The 18,835-nt window shown below is 38.8% G+C and overlaps 1 protein-coding gene across 3 annotated transcripts in view; it reads right to left on the bottom strand.

Annotated features, from left to right (window-relative positions):
- The window catches only part of LOC134536937 (telomere-associated protein RIF1), a 41,355-nt gene extending 24,616 nt beyond the window's left edge, over positions 1–16,739 (bottom strand). For 2 of the 3 annotated variants that reach the window (XM_063377039.1, XM_063377041.1), the window contains exons 1-4: positions 16,576–16,739; positions 12,569–12,698; positions 8,759–9,397; positions 704–1,786 (exon numbers count right to left, since the gene is read on the bottom strand). In XM_063377039.1, the coding sequence (XP_063233109.1) occupies positions 704–1,786; positions 8,759–9,397; positions 12,569–12,663 (1,817 nt within the window). In that variant the 5' untranslated portion in view covers positions 12,664–12,698; positions 16,576–16,739. Of the gene's footprint in view, positions 1–703; positions 1,787–8,758; positions 9,398–12,568; positions 12,699–16,564 lie in introns of all 3 variants that reach the window. The other variant, XM_063377040.1, reaches the window with a different exon arrangement.
- Positions 16,740–18,835: the final 2,096 nt, after the last annotated feature.

Genomic DNA, 18,835 nt, shown 5'->3' with positions numbered 1-18,835 from the left:
GCTCTTTTGGAACCGCGGTCTTGCCGTGTAAGTGATTTTGTTGAATCATCAAATACCAAGATGGATATAATAACAACAAAAACAAAAATTAACATACAGTACAAGTTGTATATTAAAATTTATACGGATGTAGCCTATGCGTTCAATTAACGTACAAGTGTAACATGTAACCCGCTGGAAAAAACAATCCGCCCAAAAAAAAACCAGATGCAAGCAGCTCAATCGGTGCCGGATTACAGAATGTATAAAAAAATGCAAGATTAAAGAGTGTGGACCAGGGTGTCCACAAGGAAAAAAATATTTTGTACCAACTTAGGCGAGAAAAAAAGTACTATATTTGAAGAAAAAAAAAAGTACTAAATTATATATTTTTTTTATGGTTTTGAACAATTTAGGAAGTTTATTATGACATTGCAATGCTCGAACTTAAACATATCACACCACACACACAAATAAATTCCATAGTTTTTTAAAAATAATAACGCTTAATAATAAAAACATATTGGAGTTACTGTAATATTATTATATTAAAGCAAAATGTACTAGATCTGTACTAGTCCACTAAAAAAAAAGTTATAAAAGTACTAGATCTAGTACGAAAGTACCGACTGTGGACACCCTGGTGCGGACTGCACGTCAAGCTGACTCCGTGGACTTGCTTCAGTAATGATAGGAACACAGTAATGCGAAGAGGACCACTCACAGCAGGTCCGTGCCGAGCGCGGCGAGGAGGGACGGCGAGAGCAGCAGCTCGACCAGGAAGAGCGCGGGCGTGCCGCCCATGAGGTCGCTGGAGCCGGCGTCGAAGGCGTGGCCCGCCAGCACGCTTGCGGGCAGAGCCAGCGCACCCTCCAGCAGGGGTCCCAGGAGCAGCGCGGCCAGGCCGGGCACCGTGCCCGCCTGGTCCGCCAGCCCGCGCAGCACGCGCTGCACGTCTTTCACGGCCTCTGCCGCGGCGTCCTGCCCGTCGGGGGCCGTGGGGCAGGCGAGCGCCGCGCCCATGTGCCGCAGCAAGCCGTGCCACAGGGGCCCCACCGTCCGCCCCGGCTCCCGGGCCCTTGCCACCAGCAGCACGCACTCTCCCACAGAGAAAACCAGCAGCCGGGAGATCCGCAGGAAGTCCCTCGGGTCGTCCAAGACCGGCACCGACAAACGTGACAGATTATTCGGAGTATCCTCACAGTCGACCCGCGTCGAGGACGGATCCACCGCCAGGAGTTCCGAGAGTACGAAAACCAAAGTCGGGTGGTTAGCCTCGTCGAGCTTCCAGTGTGAGAGGTAGCCGTCTTTCTTCCCGGGGGTCTTCTCCGGGGTGAGCGCGGGGGCGCTCGAGTCGAGGAAGGGCCGGCCGCCGACGATCCCGAAGCAGAACTTGAGGAGCGGGGCGACGACCGTGTCCAGGCAGGACGGGACGTCTTTCCCCAATGACTGGATCACGCACCACCAGACCTCTATCTTCTTGCGGTAGATCGCCGAGGTCTTGTCGTTCCTCACCGCCAGCGGCTGGTTCAGGAGCTTCAGCTTCCTCTTCACGAAGTCGCTGCCCTTGGACGAGAACTTCCGCACCAGCCACTTCCAGGAGTCGAACGCCAGCAGGCGGTTCGCCGGGTCGGCGGACTTGAACGCCCTCTCGGGCACCGCGAGCAGGCTGTTGAACAGCTTGACTGAAGCCACGTCCTGGGTGCCGCGGCTGTCGAGCAGGTCGTTCCCGACCACGTCGATCACGAGGCACCACAGGTCGTACCACTCTCGAGGGCCTACCAGGTCCAACATCACAGGGACGTACCTGAAAAATACACATTTCCTAAGCGGTTGCACAACGTTACGTCGGCACACTTGAAAGGCAAGCAGCTTTGTAACATCAATTATTTTTTTTAAAGAACCATAGAAACATGCGTGGAGTAAGTCTTGTAAAAAATTCTTCACGCTTTGTATAAAGTTCTTTTCTTTCAGATACGATCATCTGAAAAGCAATATTAGTCTAATAGAAAATTATATTTACGGATAATTTCAGCGTAGAAATAAATTACTCTATGGGCTAAGCAAAACCTTCAAATTTATCACGCAAAAAGATACAAGGTTTACACCAAGTCTTACTGCTCTATAGTATTTGAAGAATTTCCATGCCTGTTCGAAGCCTAACAGAAATTTATTTCAATGGCACTACTTCATTATTTTTTTTTTTCAAAACCTATAAAAAGTCTTAATCAGACTATTAAAGATATTAACTTAATCTAGTTGTTCTCTTGAAACACCCTCATGTCAGCTCTTGTGACCAACCAATATCAAAACTGATGCTTCAGCAAGTGAACCGACAGTCACAGTATTCCCAAAAATGAGTGACCTTAAAAATTAAAAAGTAATACGTAATATGGTGAAATTATTTTCCACCCATACGACTGTTCCTTGAATTAATTTGGGTGCTATCACTCCACATCCTTGCACAAACTGCGCTCAGCAAGGGTAGGTGGTGTTAAACGCAACAAAAATTGTGGCTAAGGATATAATAGAGATTAACAACATTAAATATTTGGTAGTACGATAGAGCAAGTGAGAGATGCTACTAAACGTTTTCCAGGAAAGCAGTAAGATGCCTTCTACATGCACATACACCTCTTTTTTTCATATACAGTAAATTCTCTCTAGTACGTTCCTCTTGTTAACGTACAATCCAGTATAACGTATAAAGCCGCCGGTCCCTTGAAACGCCATGCAAATTAATAGGCATAATAAATATATAACGTATGTATTTCAAAGCCCTGGACTGTAATTTCTCGTTAATACGTATCGTTTAGCCGATATTAATACACTAAATATTAAACATTTTCTCATTTCATTCACAATTCTATAGCTTTGTGTAACGACAGGTCTTGTGGAAATTGTTTACAGACGTTTTCTTTATTTTGTTGAGTAAAATAGCAGTTGCAGTGCTGGTAACAGTGGGGATAGAAATTTCATTCGTATAAAAAAAATGTCAGTTTTTTGTGTGATTGGTGATTCATGCGGAATAATCAAGAGTTATAAATAAAAAACGCTTAACTTTTTCAATTAAGAAAAAAAAACGATTCAGTTATAATATTTATTAGTGTTGGGCCGATTCCTAAAATATACCGATTCCGATTCCATTTTCGATTCCTAAACTAGAGGTTCGATTCTTCGAATCGATTCCGATTCCTTACAATTTTTTAATGATGAAGTTCAACAGAATAATGTACTCAGAAAAAAGGATATTTGTGTTTTCCAAAATGTAATTGCCTTAATTTTTTTTCCTGTGCACAGATTAACATTATTTACAACTTACATAATTTTAAAAAGCATGTTCATTACTCTAAGTTACTGTACCCTAAATTTCTAGCACATATTTGGTAGATTCTAACACATCATTACTATTAAATAATAATGTAAAAGTTAAAAAGGAAACAATTTCAATTCTTTAATGTACTTTTGACATAGAAAAAAGACATGCATTTCTATGGATTTACATGTAGGCTAATTTCAAATAGTTTAATTATCAAACCGTTTGCAATTCACTCATCTCAATTGTTACAATGAAACACTTCTGAAAATGTATCACAATTGAGACTATATGTTTATAAAGTTCCATTGTTTGAATCCCAAGTACATTAAAACATTACCAACAGTTCTGATTGAAAAAAATTTATTCAAAGAGAAAACTGACTATTCAATAGTCAAAATTCACAGTCTTAAGATTTTTGTTAAGAAAAACTAGTTTCTGAACTTTCTCAGGATTCAACCTATTGCGTTTCTTGTCGCATATTAACCCTGCTGTACTGAATAAGCGTTCAGAATGAACAGTTGCAGGTGGAATGGCTAGATAGCATTTTGCCAACTTTTTTAGCCTAGGAAAACTTGCTTTTTCCCAATAAGCTGGCACATCACACACACTTGACAGAAGAGGTTCATTCAGATAAGTATTCAGTTCATCTTCTGCACTTAAACATTCTTGGCGAACACTGGTTGCATTTGCTAATAGTTTAGAATACATGTTCCACATTGCATGCTTCTGGCGGGTGTTGGTGGTGGTGCTGGTGGTGGTGGTGCTGGTGGTGGTGGTGCTGCTGGTGGTGCTGGTGCTGGTGCTGCTGGTGCTGGTTGAAACTGCTGTGTTTGAGTTTTTATTTTCTACTTGGAATGAAGTAAATTCTGTGGTTTCAATAGTTTCCATCTGTGATATCATGTATTCCTTCGCAGATGTGATAGCATCATTCGAAACAAAAACTTTAGTCTTGAAACGTGGGTCCAAAATTGTTGCAGTTGCATAGCAATGTTCAAATTCACTTTTACCTAACCTCCGTTCAAGAGATGTAAGTAAGTCAGCTTTCAGACTTTTAAAAGCATCATTATCTTTCAGTGCAGCCACAATACTGTTAATAATTGGAATGGTCTCTCCAATATTAACATTTTGGTAGCTGACTGCTAGTGTTGCATTCTCAAATAGGGAGAGCACTTCAGTGACTGCTTCAATGAGGGTCCACTGACTAGGGTTGAGATAAATTCCATTGGTTCGGTCCAAGCAAGGAGTGACGAGGGCCAGTGGTTTACGCTGCTCCAGCACTCTGTTTAACATGTGGAGGGTGCTATTCCACCTTGTCGGTTCATCTTGAATCATACGCTTTTGTGCCATGTTGAGTGTATCTTGAGCTGCTTTTAGTTGTTTGGTGGCTTTTACTGAGTGCTTAAAATGACCCACAAGTCTCCGGCAAATGGCTTCACATTATTCACTTCCTTCTGGTTAAACAGACTATCCTTTATAACCAGCTGCAATGTATGGGCAATGCATGGCACATCTTTGTAACCTGCCTTTATCATAGCTGCACAAAAATTGCGAGCATTGTCACGAACCACAAAACTCAACTTTTCTGAAAGACCCCATTTACTCAGTGTGTCTGTAAAAAATGCTGCTAAGTTTTCGGCTGTGTGGACCTCATATGAAAATGGGATTACTTCCAAACAAACATGCTGCATTTTGTAAGTGTCATCCAGAAAATGTGCAGTAATGCTCAGGTAGTCATCATTTGCAGTAGATGACCACATATCTGTAGTAATACTGACAGATTCTACAGGCTGCAAAATGTCCATTACTTTCAACTTTACCTTCTCATACATCTCAGGAATAACATCTTTAGAGAGACACTTTCTTGTGGGTAACTTATACCTAGGTTCGGCTACAGCCATCAAACGAACAAAACCTTGGTTTTCAACCACAGAAAATGGTTGGTTATCCAAACAAATCATCTCAGCAAGTGCTTTGTTTAATACTTCAGCTCTGGGATGATTTGGAGTAAATGGTCTTTTGTTTTCAATGAACTGGCGCAAAGTTACCTGACTTTTATCAGGTGCACTAACAAACTTACGTTTGAGCGATTCAGTTGACCCACCTGTAGACACTGATGATGATAGAGGATTAGGCTTTTCTTCAACAGTTTTGGTTTTGAAATCTTGCAATTCCTTACTGTGAAATGTTCTGGCATGTTTGTGCAAATTTGAAGTAGATTTGCTTGACCCTCCTCTCGAAATCAATTTCCCACAAAAATTACACCTAGCTTTAACATCATCACTATCATTTACACTAAAAAAGTTCCAAACATAACTTGTTTTTTCCATTATAGTCACACAAAATTAGTTGTGTATTATTTTGCAAGTCTAAACTAAGTTATATAGAAACTAAAAATTCTGGACCAATAACGTTACAAATACTGTTTGGTTTTTTCCATCGTCACTTTTAAGTTAGTCAAAACCTTGTACAGTTAGGTTAAGAACTGTATTTTAAAACTTAACTAAATAGTGATCCCAAATTACGTATGTTTAAAATTATGAATATACATCCACTCATTACAAACTCATATTACACATTTCCAGATACCGGGAAAAAAAAGTGCAAAACGCGGGAAAACGTAAAAACAAAGTAGTGTAAATATTTTTTCTATTATCTCAGTAAACAATACGAAGCACATATCCACCAGACTAAATAACATTTCAGAAATACGCTTTTATATATTAATTAGAATTTATTCATCTCACAAAGTGAAAACAATAAATATATCAAATAGTCACAAGTTGAAAATCAAACTCCCGGTTTTTGCGTAAGAGACGTGCACGTTTAGATCTCAAAATGTCCACTTTTTACGTAGGAATTTCTTACACAAATATTTTTTTAATCTGTGTATATTCGCGTGTTAATGTTTAATTAACTTCAAATTTGTACCGTAAATAATTCTATAAAACAACTCCACTGCTTTCAAAACGATTGTTTACGTTCAACAAGGTAAAAAGTTACATTTCTGTTGCAAGTTGCAATGTTTGAAAACTCAGTGCTACCAACGGACGAACCAAATTTTTCTAATGTGGTGAAACGAACGTCGCAAACATGGATACGTCATATTTACAAGAATTTGTAACGTTGCTTTACAACGTACTTCGTGCATAATACATCAAATATTAAAGGCGAAATATATAAAACTAAACTGAATTTCCGCATTCATAATCAAAGATTTTCTTCATGGCCGTATTGTTAAGGTGGCACGTAGCACAAAAATAAAGATTTTTTTTTTTTTTTACAATCTACAAAGGTAAACAAAGCTGCCGCGACGAATGAAAACTCAATAACTTTTTAATTGGTAAATATGTTTAAATTAACTTCATGAAAACTTACCTGATTAAATCATCAATAGATTTTACTATGTTGGGTTGAAAAAGTATTTTTAAAGCTTACAGAATCAATGAAAGAATCGGCCATGGTTGATTCCAAAACCATTGTATTCTGAATCCTTCGATCCTAGTGGAATCGATGGAACCAACCGATTCCGGAATCGGAATCGACCCATCACTAATATTTATCCTACATAATGCGTATTTTTGCGTTTGAATTTGTAGCAATAGATATTGGCAGATGGCGGCCATATCTGGCTAGGTACATAAAACGTGGATTATACGATGGCCAACAACTACTAATGCGTTTTTTGTTACCGTTTGTTTTCTGTTACGATGACCTAACCTATAATTTGTTTGTAAACATCATTTCAGATTGACATCTTTCGCAATCGTACAAAAATGTAATATGTATACAACATTTATTTAACAGATCTAGTGGCACACAGTTTCTGACGCTAGTGAACATTTTGTGACGTTTCGTGAAGTTTGTTTAATGGCGACGTGACGACGTGGACAACTAGTTTATATTTTTATATTTAGTGTATTACGGCAGCATATGTAGGTAGGCCTACCCGTATAAGTTAGTACCCAAAAGAGTGTGGGTATCAGCATTGCAAAAAGTTATGAAAGACATTTCTCAAAGTTCAAACAAACATGCTTGACTATATGAAAAAACTGTAGGTACTGTAGGTACTGTAGGTACTGTAGGTACTGTATGTTGTATACATAGTTCAACATTATTTTATAATTGGGTTTGAATATGTCCAGCTATTTGGGAAAAAGTACACACAAAATGCAAATTCTGCCAATTATTTCTCATGGACTGGTACTGTTCCATTGCATGTCAGTGCATTTGGCATGTCTAATTCAACTGTAACAAAAGGTCGTGCAGGATTTCAATTTTTTTTTTTTAATTGTGCTGTTTAGTTTTAAAATTTAACTTTTTTTTATTTTATGTCATTAGTTCACTACTAGAAATAATATTAATAATGTAGTAATTAGGCCTACAATAAAAAAGCCATCAGGTTGTTGAAATTGGCGCGAAGTAACAAATTGTTACATTTCTTCTGGATGAACCCAATATAAAGTACACCTCCATTAAGTAGTGAGTAATATTCTGGTCCCCTCAAGTACTTAATAAAGGGAATTTACTGTATTCTCTATTCAACCCATGGCCCCACACAAAGACAATACTACACTATAGAATCTCAGATGTACCTTTCTTTTAATCATAATTTTATTTTAAAATGCTTACTTATAAGCCTGCATTTCAATGCCAAAAGTGAATGTTAATATTGATGATTTAGTTTAATAACTCTGCAGCACTTCCAAGTACTTGAACCCACTTTTACTGATCAACCACGCATTTATTTGATAACTGAAAATAACAGAAGCTTAGCTTATACAAATATGCACCTTTGATTATCAGCATTTTATATTTAAGTAGCAGCTGACTTGCCATCAATCAATATCTCTTGTGATAAATCCTGAATTACCACCTGGCTAGACAACAAACTCCATTTACACTATTTCTGCAGATGATGATGACGAGCTTGCCTACAAACGTAGGACATCAAGATTTTACGTAATCCATACCCCCAATTTTTTCAGCTCATTTCACAACAAAGATACGTCTTAATATAAATTAATTTTGTCCAACTCAAGATGTCATCGAGTGTAAGACACACCATATATTTTCAGAGGTCAAATCCTTTCAAAAAAATGTAATATCTGTGTGTAACACTTTGTAAAGCTAAGGTCTATAGTTATAACACTTAAAATTATGTCCTAAAGATTTTAGTACATAGCAACAAAAAAAAAAATGCTTTCTTCTGATTCACTGCATATTTTAATTCTGCACTAAATAATTTTGTTTAAATTTAATTATTTTTCATACCTTGTAAAAATTTTAAAACGAAGTGCTGTTTTAAAGCAGCTAAGTCAACGGAGTCCACAAAAAAAAAAATAAAGACATTTTTCACTAAATTAAAGTAAACTTTCAATAACACAAATACTATGAAAACTCATCATCACGATCAATTTGGAAATATATATGAAAAAAAAAATATATTCTTAACTTCCTCACTTGTTTTTGATATCCTCCTTGAGGTTTTCCCAGCCGGCGGTCAGTTCGAAACGCACGTCGTGAGAGACCAGCACCCTGAAGATCTCGACGGCGACGGAGCGCACGCGCCAGCTCTTCAGGGAGAACAGCGAGGGGAACAGCAGCTGGGTCCAGAAGTCCGCGTCCCGCCGCAGCCGGTCGGCGAAGGCGGGGCCGCCCCTCAGCGCCGCGAGCACCAGCCGCAGGGCGGCCGCCTTCAGGGACGCCACCACGTCGTCGTCCCCGGCGAGACCCGCGCAGCCGGCCGCGAGGGCCCTGAGCCTGGGGTGGCCCTCGGCCGAGGCGAAGTACCCCGAGACCTGGCCCCCCTCCAGCCCCGCCAGGCCCTGCAGCAGGTCGTGGGCGGCATGGAGCCGGCCGGGCTCGCCGCGCCACGCCTCGACGATGCCCGCGACCCGCTCCGCGCAAGAGCCCAGGACCTCCGCCCGGGCGGGGGCCCCCCAGCCGGGGCAGGACGCCCGCAGCGCCTCCCCCAGCAGGAGCACCGCCTGTCCCGCCAGCCCCGGCGAGCTGTGGCCGTCGGAGCAGTCCAGCAGCGAGCGGCACAGGTACCGCGCCGTCGTGTCGTCCATCAGGGCGTCGCCGCGGCCCGACAGCAAGCTGCGGCACGCCACGGCACGGCGCGGTTCAAATTACGTCCCAAAGATTTTAGTACATGGCAAAAAAAAAAAAAAAAGCTTCGTTCCTGATTCACTGCATATTTTGATCCTCCGCTAAATTTTTGTTTAAAATTTAACTATATTTTCATACCTCGTTCAAATTTTTAGCACATAGTGCTGTTTTTTTAAAGCAGCTAAGTCAACAGAGTCCGCAAAAAAAAAAAGAAGACATTTTTCACTAAATTAAAGTAAATTTTCAATAACACAATATTACTATGAAAACTCGTTGTCACGATCGATTTCGAAATATATATGAAAAAAAAATTATTAGGGTTGATAGCGGTAATCAAGCAAAGTGGTTCATGTCGCATATATGCCATTTGAAGTTATTTTTTACCAGTTTTGTGTATTCGTGCGGTTCGTTTTTATATGCTGTCAGGTATTTTTAAAGTAGTATGTTGGTTGAATTTGTTTGATTCATAAATGCATTGGGTACAAGGAAGATCCTCGAACGAGGCTGATGCAATAGTTTTTTATCGGTCATAAGAAAGCTAGACAGACAGATGATGCTTGTACATGGGGGGGGGGGGGGGGGAAGAGAGAGAGAGAGAGAGAGAGAGAGAGAGAGTAAATGCACACTGCAATCTATGGCTGAGACATGCTACAGTTTGTGCACAACAGAATGATTTTCAACAACTTTCTTAGGAAAGATTTTTTTTTCTTCCAATTATTTAATATAGGTTACCCTCACACATATCGTAGATGAGTGTAGAATATGTTGAATAAAATTATATTTTTTTGATGTTTTCACGTGTAATAAGTACTAAGACTTAATGATTTTGATATTAGTGCATGTCTTTTAATTGTGAATTTTACGAATACTTGTTGACAGGTATTAAGTGAGGTAACAAAGATCTCTACTGCAATTTTCAAATATTGTTCTCGTTTTTAGGTTGTTTATCTGGCAAACTTGACACTTATGTCACGTTTTTAACCCGCACTTTATTGAACATGAAAAATTTCTGAAGTTACACAAAAGAAAGTATTTTGGCATGTTGAAAAGGCTTTGTAAATTGTAGGCTTCCCGAAACAATATCAGGGCTCTTTCAACAATAAGCTATTCACATTTTCTACAAAAGCTCCATTTTCTATTAGTTTTTTTTTTAATTCATAAAATAACATCTATATACATAAAAAGGAATTTCTGTTTGTTTGTAGATTTGTTTATTTTTATATTTGTTTCTTACACAAATAAAGTTTTAAACGAATCTTGATTCAATTTTGCACACTAGACATTCGAAATAAGAGGAAGGTCACTCACTATTTACATATATCTCAGGAAAACCTCCCCATCTTCCATTCCAGTACCCCTTAAATCATAATATTGGTAAATCTTATTATGGACTTTTGATAGTGGTTTGTTTATGTTTTCCTTATCTCCATGGCAACTGCTATTGCATCGCTGATGCTGCATCTCCGGGCAACAGCTATTGCACTGTTGATGTTTGCTTTATCTCCATGGCAACAGCTATTGCACTGTTGATGTTTACTTTATCTCTATGGCAACAGCTATTGCACTTTTTAAATCTTCTGCATCTCCTGGCAACAACTATTGCACTGTTGATATTTGCTTTATCTCCATGGCAACAGCTATTGCACTGTTGATGTTTGCTTTATCTCCATGGCAACAGCTATTACACTGTTGATGTTTGCTTTATCTCCATGGCAACAACTATTGCACTGTTGATGTTTACTTTATCTCTATGGCAACAGCTATTGCACTTTTTAAATCTTCTGCATCTCCTGGCAACAACTATTGCACTGTTGATATTTGCTTTATCTCCATGGCAACAGCTATTGCACTGTTGATGTTTGCTTTATCTCCATGGCAACAGCTATTACACTGTTGATGTTTGCTTTATCTCCATGGCAACAGCTATTGCACTGTTGATGTTTGCTTTATCTCTATGGCAACAGCTATTGCATTTTAAAAATTCTGCATCTCCATGGCAACTGCTATTGCACTGTTGATGTTTGCTTTATCTCCATGGCAACAGCTATTGCACTGCTGATGTTTGCTTTATCTCCATGGCAACAGCTATTGCATTTTTAATATGTTCTGCATCTCCTGGCAATAGATATTGCACTGTTTAAGTTTGCTTTATCTTAATGGCAACAGCTATTGCATTATTAATGTCTTCAACATCTCCTGGGAATGGCTATTGCATTGCTACCCTTCAATTTCAAGCGAGCACAGTTCCCCATCCAACATGCATTCGCTGAGAGTGTCAACAAGGCACAGGGACAATCACTTTGTGTGGTAGATACCAACTTGAAAACGGCAAGTTTTTCAAAGGTGACAACTTTACATGGTTTGCTCAATATTCTGCATGTCGGATAGTTTGTTTACGCTCTGGATGGACAAACAAACAAAAAGTTGTAAACCCTCAAACTTTGCAATAAATAGTTGGGAATATATAAAAAAAGAATGTTTGTTTGTTTTCTATTTGCATAATATATATTGGTTAAATGAGATTATGAATAAACTATCCCCATCCCACTAAAAGAAGCCTCTTCAAAATGCTATAAGCCCCAGCAAGGCCGGGTTTTTAGCTTGTGTACATAAAAAAAATAAATAATATATATATACATATATATGTACAATACATACATACATACATACACACACAAAGCAATTCACATACCACAACATGAATAATACATACACACACACATGCATGCATGCACAAAGTTATTTTAGGGTTCAGTGATTTAGGGCTTTGAACTTGTATTTTGTGGTGACTTTGGTTTAAAATACAGCCCAGTTTATGATAAATCTAATACGATACTAGTGAGTGCTACTGATTGGATATTTCGGGTGCATTGAAGAGTCGCAATTGGGAGCTGTCATTCTCTGACTAGAATGAACGAGGAAGAGAGCATATCAGAAGAACCTAATAAATAAATTTAATATTGTTTTAAAAAGAAATATTTATTATATTTTTATTAAAGTAGATGTCTCCAAAATTACACATATAGGTATTATTTCCAACAATGAGAACTCCCTTTCGAACGACGCAGATGCGGCAGAATAATATCCATTTAATCCCTGGCAGTAGATCTCTAATGATATTTATATGCCGATATGTACTAACATCACGTTACGACTAACCTTTTCAGCTCTTTCAACTGGGAAAATTTATCTTCCTCTGTCGCCTCACCATCTTGCAGAATGGACGCTATGCGTCCAATATCGAGGGACGTCATCTTAATTTTGTGGTGTCATCATTGCTTGGTTATACCTACAGGAAAACAAAACATGCCACAACACATACATGGAAAAAAAATTAATGTTTCACTAAGTCTTGATGTTTATTCACAAGTATTAAGTACCTACTCCAAATGTTAATGATACATCTCCACTTGACTGTAGCATTTGATTCTTTGTTCTGCCTCTTTTTAACTGATTTAATAGTAGAATGGGTTGTAATAAGAGAGATTATTAACATTTTTTTATACATAGTATTCAAATTTTTTTTTTCACCCCATGATTACAGTTTTTCGTAGCCCTCCCAACTACTGAGTTTCTTAGAATACAGATATGATAAACACCTTACATTAGAAGCACCTAATTTTTTTTTACACCAATATTAGTAAGGGTTATTCCATGTCAAAAATTAACCATCCTATTTCAAGATATAACCTGGCCATTTCAAATTTCATTTTACTTTCCAGTGGCTAGACTCCGCAATAATACAAACTAGTTTTTCGCCTCAAACTGTCAGCTCGCAATGTTCTATTTTTAATGTAGGTCAATACTGGTTAAGTGTAGTAGTACATACCTTAGTATATAATTGTGCAAAAATTTTCAATGTTAAAGTCATTTTGGTGTGCATTTCATCGCACAATTCAGCATTTCACATATTTATCAAGTGAATTCTATATATTTTGTACTATGATTATTATTTATTTTTATTATAATTTTTAAAATAAATTTATAAAAAAAATTTATACCACATAACCTACACATTTTTTAATGATACCCCATAACATGAATGTTAATTGACTTAGTAGATTTTAACCCCACTAATATATACATACAATGTAAGTAAAAAAACAACTCTGTATAATACAAGATGTAGATAGCTATGCAAATTTTTTTAAAATTTAATGTAATATATAAATTCTTAAAAAAGTAGCAGATATAATTCACTTATGTTTAATTGCTTGTTATTTTCATTAGTCCACTTTGAGGCATGCAGTATCATGATCTTCATGGGCATTTCCTCTAACCACTCAAGCATTTTTTCTCGAACACAATCTTAAAAATTTCCATTGGCCTCGCCTACCCACCTATCAAATTTTATGAACATCCAATCAAAGGTTAGAAAGTTATCATCAAAGACACACACAAACACACATTCAAACGCTGATCACTCTAGTTGTTACGGAGACCTCGCTTCTCTTGATCAATTAGAATATATTCACACTTACAATTTTATTATTTTATTCTGTTTTCATATAAATAATTGTATTAAGACTTGCATAAACTTTTTCAGTCTTGAATTTCTCAAGTTTTAAAAGGCCCCTCATTTTAAAAAGACTTTCATAAATTTTAATTTGATAATTAATTATGTTTGGTAAACGTGAACTTCTTTCTATACATTTTATAAATGATAGACGATACTCAATCGCATCTTGTGTTAGAGAGAGAGAGAGAGGTTTTAGGGGACTGTGGTAAAGCTCTCAGACCGGAAAATCACCGAATAGTAGCTTGTAAGACAAATTGTAGCATAGAGAAAAGCAACTTTTCTTGGGGATTCCCTAGTTTGTACATTTTTTTTTTACTGTGCTTTATTTAGTTAGTCGTTGCTTGAGGGCTGGGCAGAGAGGTTACGCCATTTCGGTGGCTCAGCAACGTATTTCACTTCAGGAAGAGAATAAATGTTACAGTTGAATTCTGACTCTCTTATTTCAATGCAAATAGTAACTGTTTTTGAGGAATATCATAATCACTAACAAAGTTTTACACCCAACTGCCTGCAATTTCGGTGGACAAATTTTCAAGTGTTTATGTATGTGCAAGGAACAAATTGTCATTTTAGCTGAGCAAAATTGTGATTAGTTACAAAGTTTATTACATACCTTGAAACAATTTTATATTATGCCATATTAAAGTTCATACATAACTTTTACAAGCATAATGTTATAACTATTGTCAAATATAGGTACTCTGATTAAAAATAAATTATAATGATATTAATAAAATATTATTTGTTATTCTTTTAATGTGTATATTAAACCTATTTTTTAAAGTGTAAAAATAATTTTTAAATAATTAAAATATACATAAAGTTGAACCATTGGAGCAAAGAAATGTCAAATGGATAAGATTGTAGAAATATAATTTTGTCTGTTGATGCTAGTAAGAATGGTAGTGATAATGTGGTGTACTTTATAGTGCTTTTTTTTGTAACTAGGTATTGTGAGTAGGAAAGATACAGAATGATTTAATATTTAAACAAATTTAACAATGAATGTTTATATCTGAGTGAGTCATGCTAAGAATTCATATTGACTATAACCACAATGTTTGATGTGTTTTTGTGATTTGTATGTTATTTTACATTGCAGTTGGTTGTGTGTATTTACCACAACTGTGTCTTATTATAGGATACTAAGTTTTTGCATGAATCAGTGATGATATTTAAAATGGAATGTTGGTTTGGTTAGGTACATTTATGATACAATACAATCTTTCAATGTTTAAATTCTTGTAATACAAAGTATGCTTTTAACTGAATCAACAAGCATGGGGTCAAGTTCACTATACAATACTGTACTTACTATTGGTTGGAAATAAAGTACTACGGGAAATGTATGACGTCACGAAAGTTGGCCAATGATAACAAATTGAATGATGTAATGAAGTAAAATTTAGCATGTAATATTGGCAACAACAATGAAAAAAAAATTCTCCTTTGTCCATTGTTCCAGTCTATCCAAGTCACCTTGCAGATGAACCCCTTACCCCACCACCTTGAAACACTACGCAATCATTCGCAATTACTCTCATCCTGGCCTCCATCCCCTCTCCGATATCGTTCATCATTATTGTGAACAACAGGGGCCCCAACACACTCCCCTGCGGAACTCCTGAAGTCACTTGTCCCTTTTCAGACCTTTCCTCACCCTCTGCCATCTATCCCTCTGGAAGTCTCCTACTGAGCTAACCATCCCCTCATACTCCACAAGCATCTCTACCTTCTCCATTAGCCTCTTGTGTGGTACTATATCAAATGTCTTTTCAAAGTCTATTAAAATTACATCAGTTTCTCCCCCGTCTTCCACTTCCACCAGATCTTCCAGCAACATCACCATCTATGTTTCACACGAGACCCCTCTCCTGAATACGTGCTGTCTATCGTTCACCCAAACTTGATCATTCATTACCCCAACCACATAACTGTCCACCAGCCTCTCCATTACTTTCCCTACACAGGACGTCAGCTGACTGTACTGTAGATAGCCGGGTTTGTCTTATCCCTAACTTCCTTTGCAAATTGGTACCACCACCGCTTATTTCCATTGAATTGGCAACCTCCCATCCTACAGGAATTTTTGGAACATCACCGTTAAGTATTTACATACCTCTTCACCCCCCAACTTAATGTGACTTGTTCCCTATCCAATCTGGCCCAGATGCCTTCCTCCCTTTCAAACTCCTGACCCCTTTCGCACCTCTTCCATTCTTATCTCTAAACCGCTCCATTCTACCGTGTTTGCCACTTCCCGACACTCACATACCTCGTCCCTTACAACTACAGATAACTGCTCCTGTAGCAAAATTTGCATTTTCCTTATACTCAGTACATTCCTGCCCTTCTCCACCCCTGAGCACAGCTATTCCTTTCTCTTCCTTCAACCTTCGCACATACCTGTAAAGATCCGCCCCATTTCCTCCTCCCCCCCCCCCCCCTTTTCAAAAAACAGCCTTTCCATATACTTGAACTCTGATAACAACTTCATTAAAGTTACAAATACTAAACAGAACATGCACCAACAGGATCTCTGCCACGACGACCAAACACAAAATTTCATAGGTATGCAGCAACAAAAGATCTGCCCGCCGTCTGTTTAGATTTAAGAATGTAATCAATACACTAACCAAAAACTTACTGTGTAACATTCGTCGTCACAATAAACATTAAAAAAATGAATGTAGACTCAGGAGAAATATTTCCAAGCTCAACACCTCACAGCTCACAAGAATTGACTTCACTTGCCGAACAACAAAAAACAAACAATTACATCATGTATGTTGAAAAAGGAGGGAAATTAACCCCATAGAATACGTCAAACCTCCTGTGGTAGAATAACCCGGTCCCCCACCCACCGCCATTAACAAAAAAAACATATTGTAAAAAAAATTTATATCTGGCGGAATGCACCCCTCGCCCAGACGACATATTCAATGACACAGCTAAAACAAGGGACGAACAGTCTACAACTTGGACCCTAATTTTAAAAGAAGTATATACGTTTAAAACAACCCAGGCATGTTAAGTCCTCAACAATAAAGTGCATTGTTCAATTCCTTATTCAAGAATAGTGTTATATGTCTAGTTCTTACATTTTCACATAAAAGGATAAATGTTTTGTTTTTTTGGTTTGGCACAGAGCGAAATCCAACACCCTTCATCATCGCACGGATGGTATCAAAATCCGGCAGTCTCTCGCAGGCCACGGCCCAGAGCGGACACATCCCACAGATAAGCTATAACTTTTCATTTAACTGAGTAAATATAGTAATTTGTATATTGCTGGTAAATAAAGTCACTAACCGGAAACATTTGCTTATGTCACCCTGCGTCGCTGAGTCGTCTTTGCAGAACCAGGCTAACCACGACCGCCTTCAACATAGACCCTCCAAGCAACATGTGTTAATATGTGTATGGAATGTGTCACTGGCCGACTCAAGCCACATAAATTGTAATGCAGCCTCGTACATGCCTGCCAGCAACAATGGGTCAAAGTTATAATAAACTTAAGGTCGATCCATGGCCAGCGCAAAGCCCATTGGATCACATGTTAATAAGAAAACTATGGTAACAATCGCCAAGCATTTGTCCCGAGACTACCAATAGCCAATAGAACAAACACTAGTTAGTAAAGAGCCACGTGTTTTGGTTTTATTATTGCCTTAGTGCGAGTTAAGTGTAATGTATTTTTTTAGTATATTCTGTCCTAATAACAAAATATGCAAGGCCACTTATTTGCGTAAAAAATTCCACATTGTATGTAAGTGCCGTGTTTAATGTGTAATGTAGTAGCATAAAGCAAAATACAGTGTGTTACTGTGACGCCGACCGCCAATGCTCCTCTACGTCGCATAGACCGCTATGCCTCATCAACGTTTCACGAGGGCGTGTGCACCGAACGCGCTCGTGCGCGCACCGGAGTGTAGAAAGTGCAACGGGGCGAATGCCAGGTAACAAGTGCTACGTCGGCGGAAGGATCCGGCCGGGTGTGGCATATCCCTCCGCCGACTTACAACAAATGTTTATGTATTTTTCCACAGGATATTATTAGACATTATTTTCATTATTCAACACTTCATTTTCTCCAAAATTATGATTCACCGTGCGCCTTGTCCCGAACCTGGCCGGTTCAGTTTCCCGCGAAATTCACACGTTTCCGTGGGAGGGCTGGCGGGGGAGGGGGGTCGCGCGTGGTGATAGCGGCAGTATCCTTCCAGAGCTCACCGAGGCCGGCAGCCTCCGCGCAACACGGGACCAGCAATTCTTATTTTCACTGATATGTAGTTTCAATAGTTGTAAATTTTAGCTAACCTTTTCTTTCAGTTCTGTGGTCGGCCTCGACTTACCGAGTGGTATTTAACTTAATTATTCAGTGCTCCAGGACGAGCGTTCGATGTGATACGTGTGTAATTTTGATCAGGATTCTAGTGTGTCATGTTAGGGTTTGTTTTTGTAATCACCGCATCGTGTCCAAATATATGACCTTACCGGGTAATAAAATCGTGAGCCGCCACTGAGTGAGTGGTCGCGCATTCAATTCGGGACAACCGTTATGGCCAGGACGGGCAGCACTATGCATAGGGCTGTGCCAGAATAAATTAATCAGACATCAGCTGGTATTTTCTTGTTCTTTTCCAGGCGTCCTGAGTGGCCTAAATAGCTCGGGAGGCCCTACTGTGTCGAACCACTATAGCCCGGCAAGATACTTGTGAACCTGCGCAGACCCCAATTCGTGGCCTGACGCACACTACCGTCACATGATAATCGCCAGGGGAAGTGGAGGGGGTCAGTTCCGCGCTTGACTCGGCTGCGTGAGGATTGCGTCAGCGCGTCATGCCGGGACCTGGGTTACACGGTACAACAAGCGAGCCTATCCCATCAACCTCGCCAGGACGACC

The sequence above is a fragment of the Bacillus rossius genome, chromosome 11, assembly GCF_032445375.1.
Source record: "Bacillus rossius redtenbacheri isolate Brsri chromosome 11, Brsri_v3, whole genome shotgun sequence".
Lineage (NCBI taxonomy): Eukaryota > Metazoa > Arthropoda > Insecta > Phasmatodea > Bacillidae > Bacillus > Bacillus rossius.
Note: the sequence above shows the minus strand (reverse complement) of the source record. Positions and strands in the feature narration are given on the sequence as shown.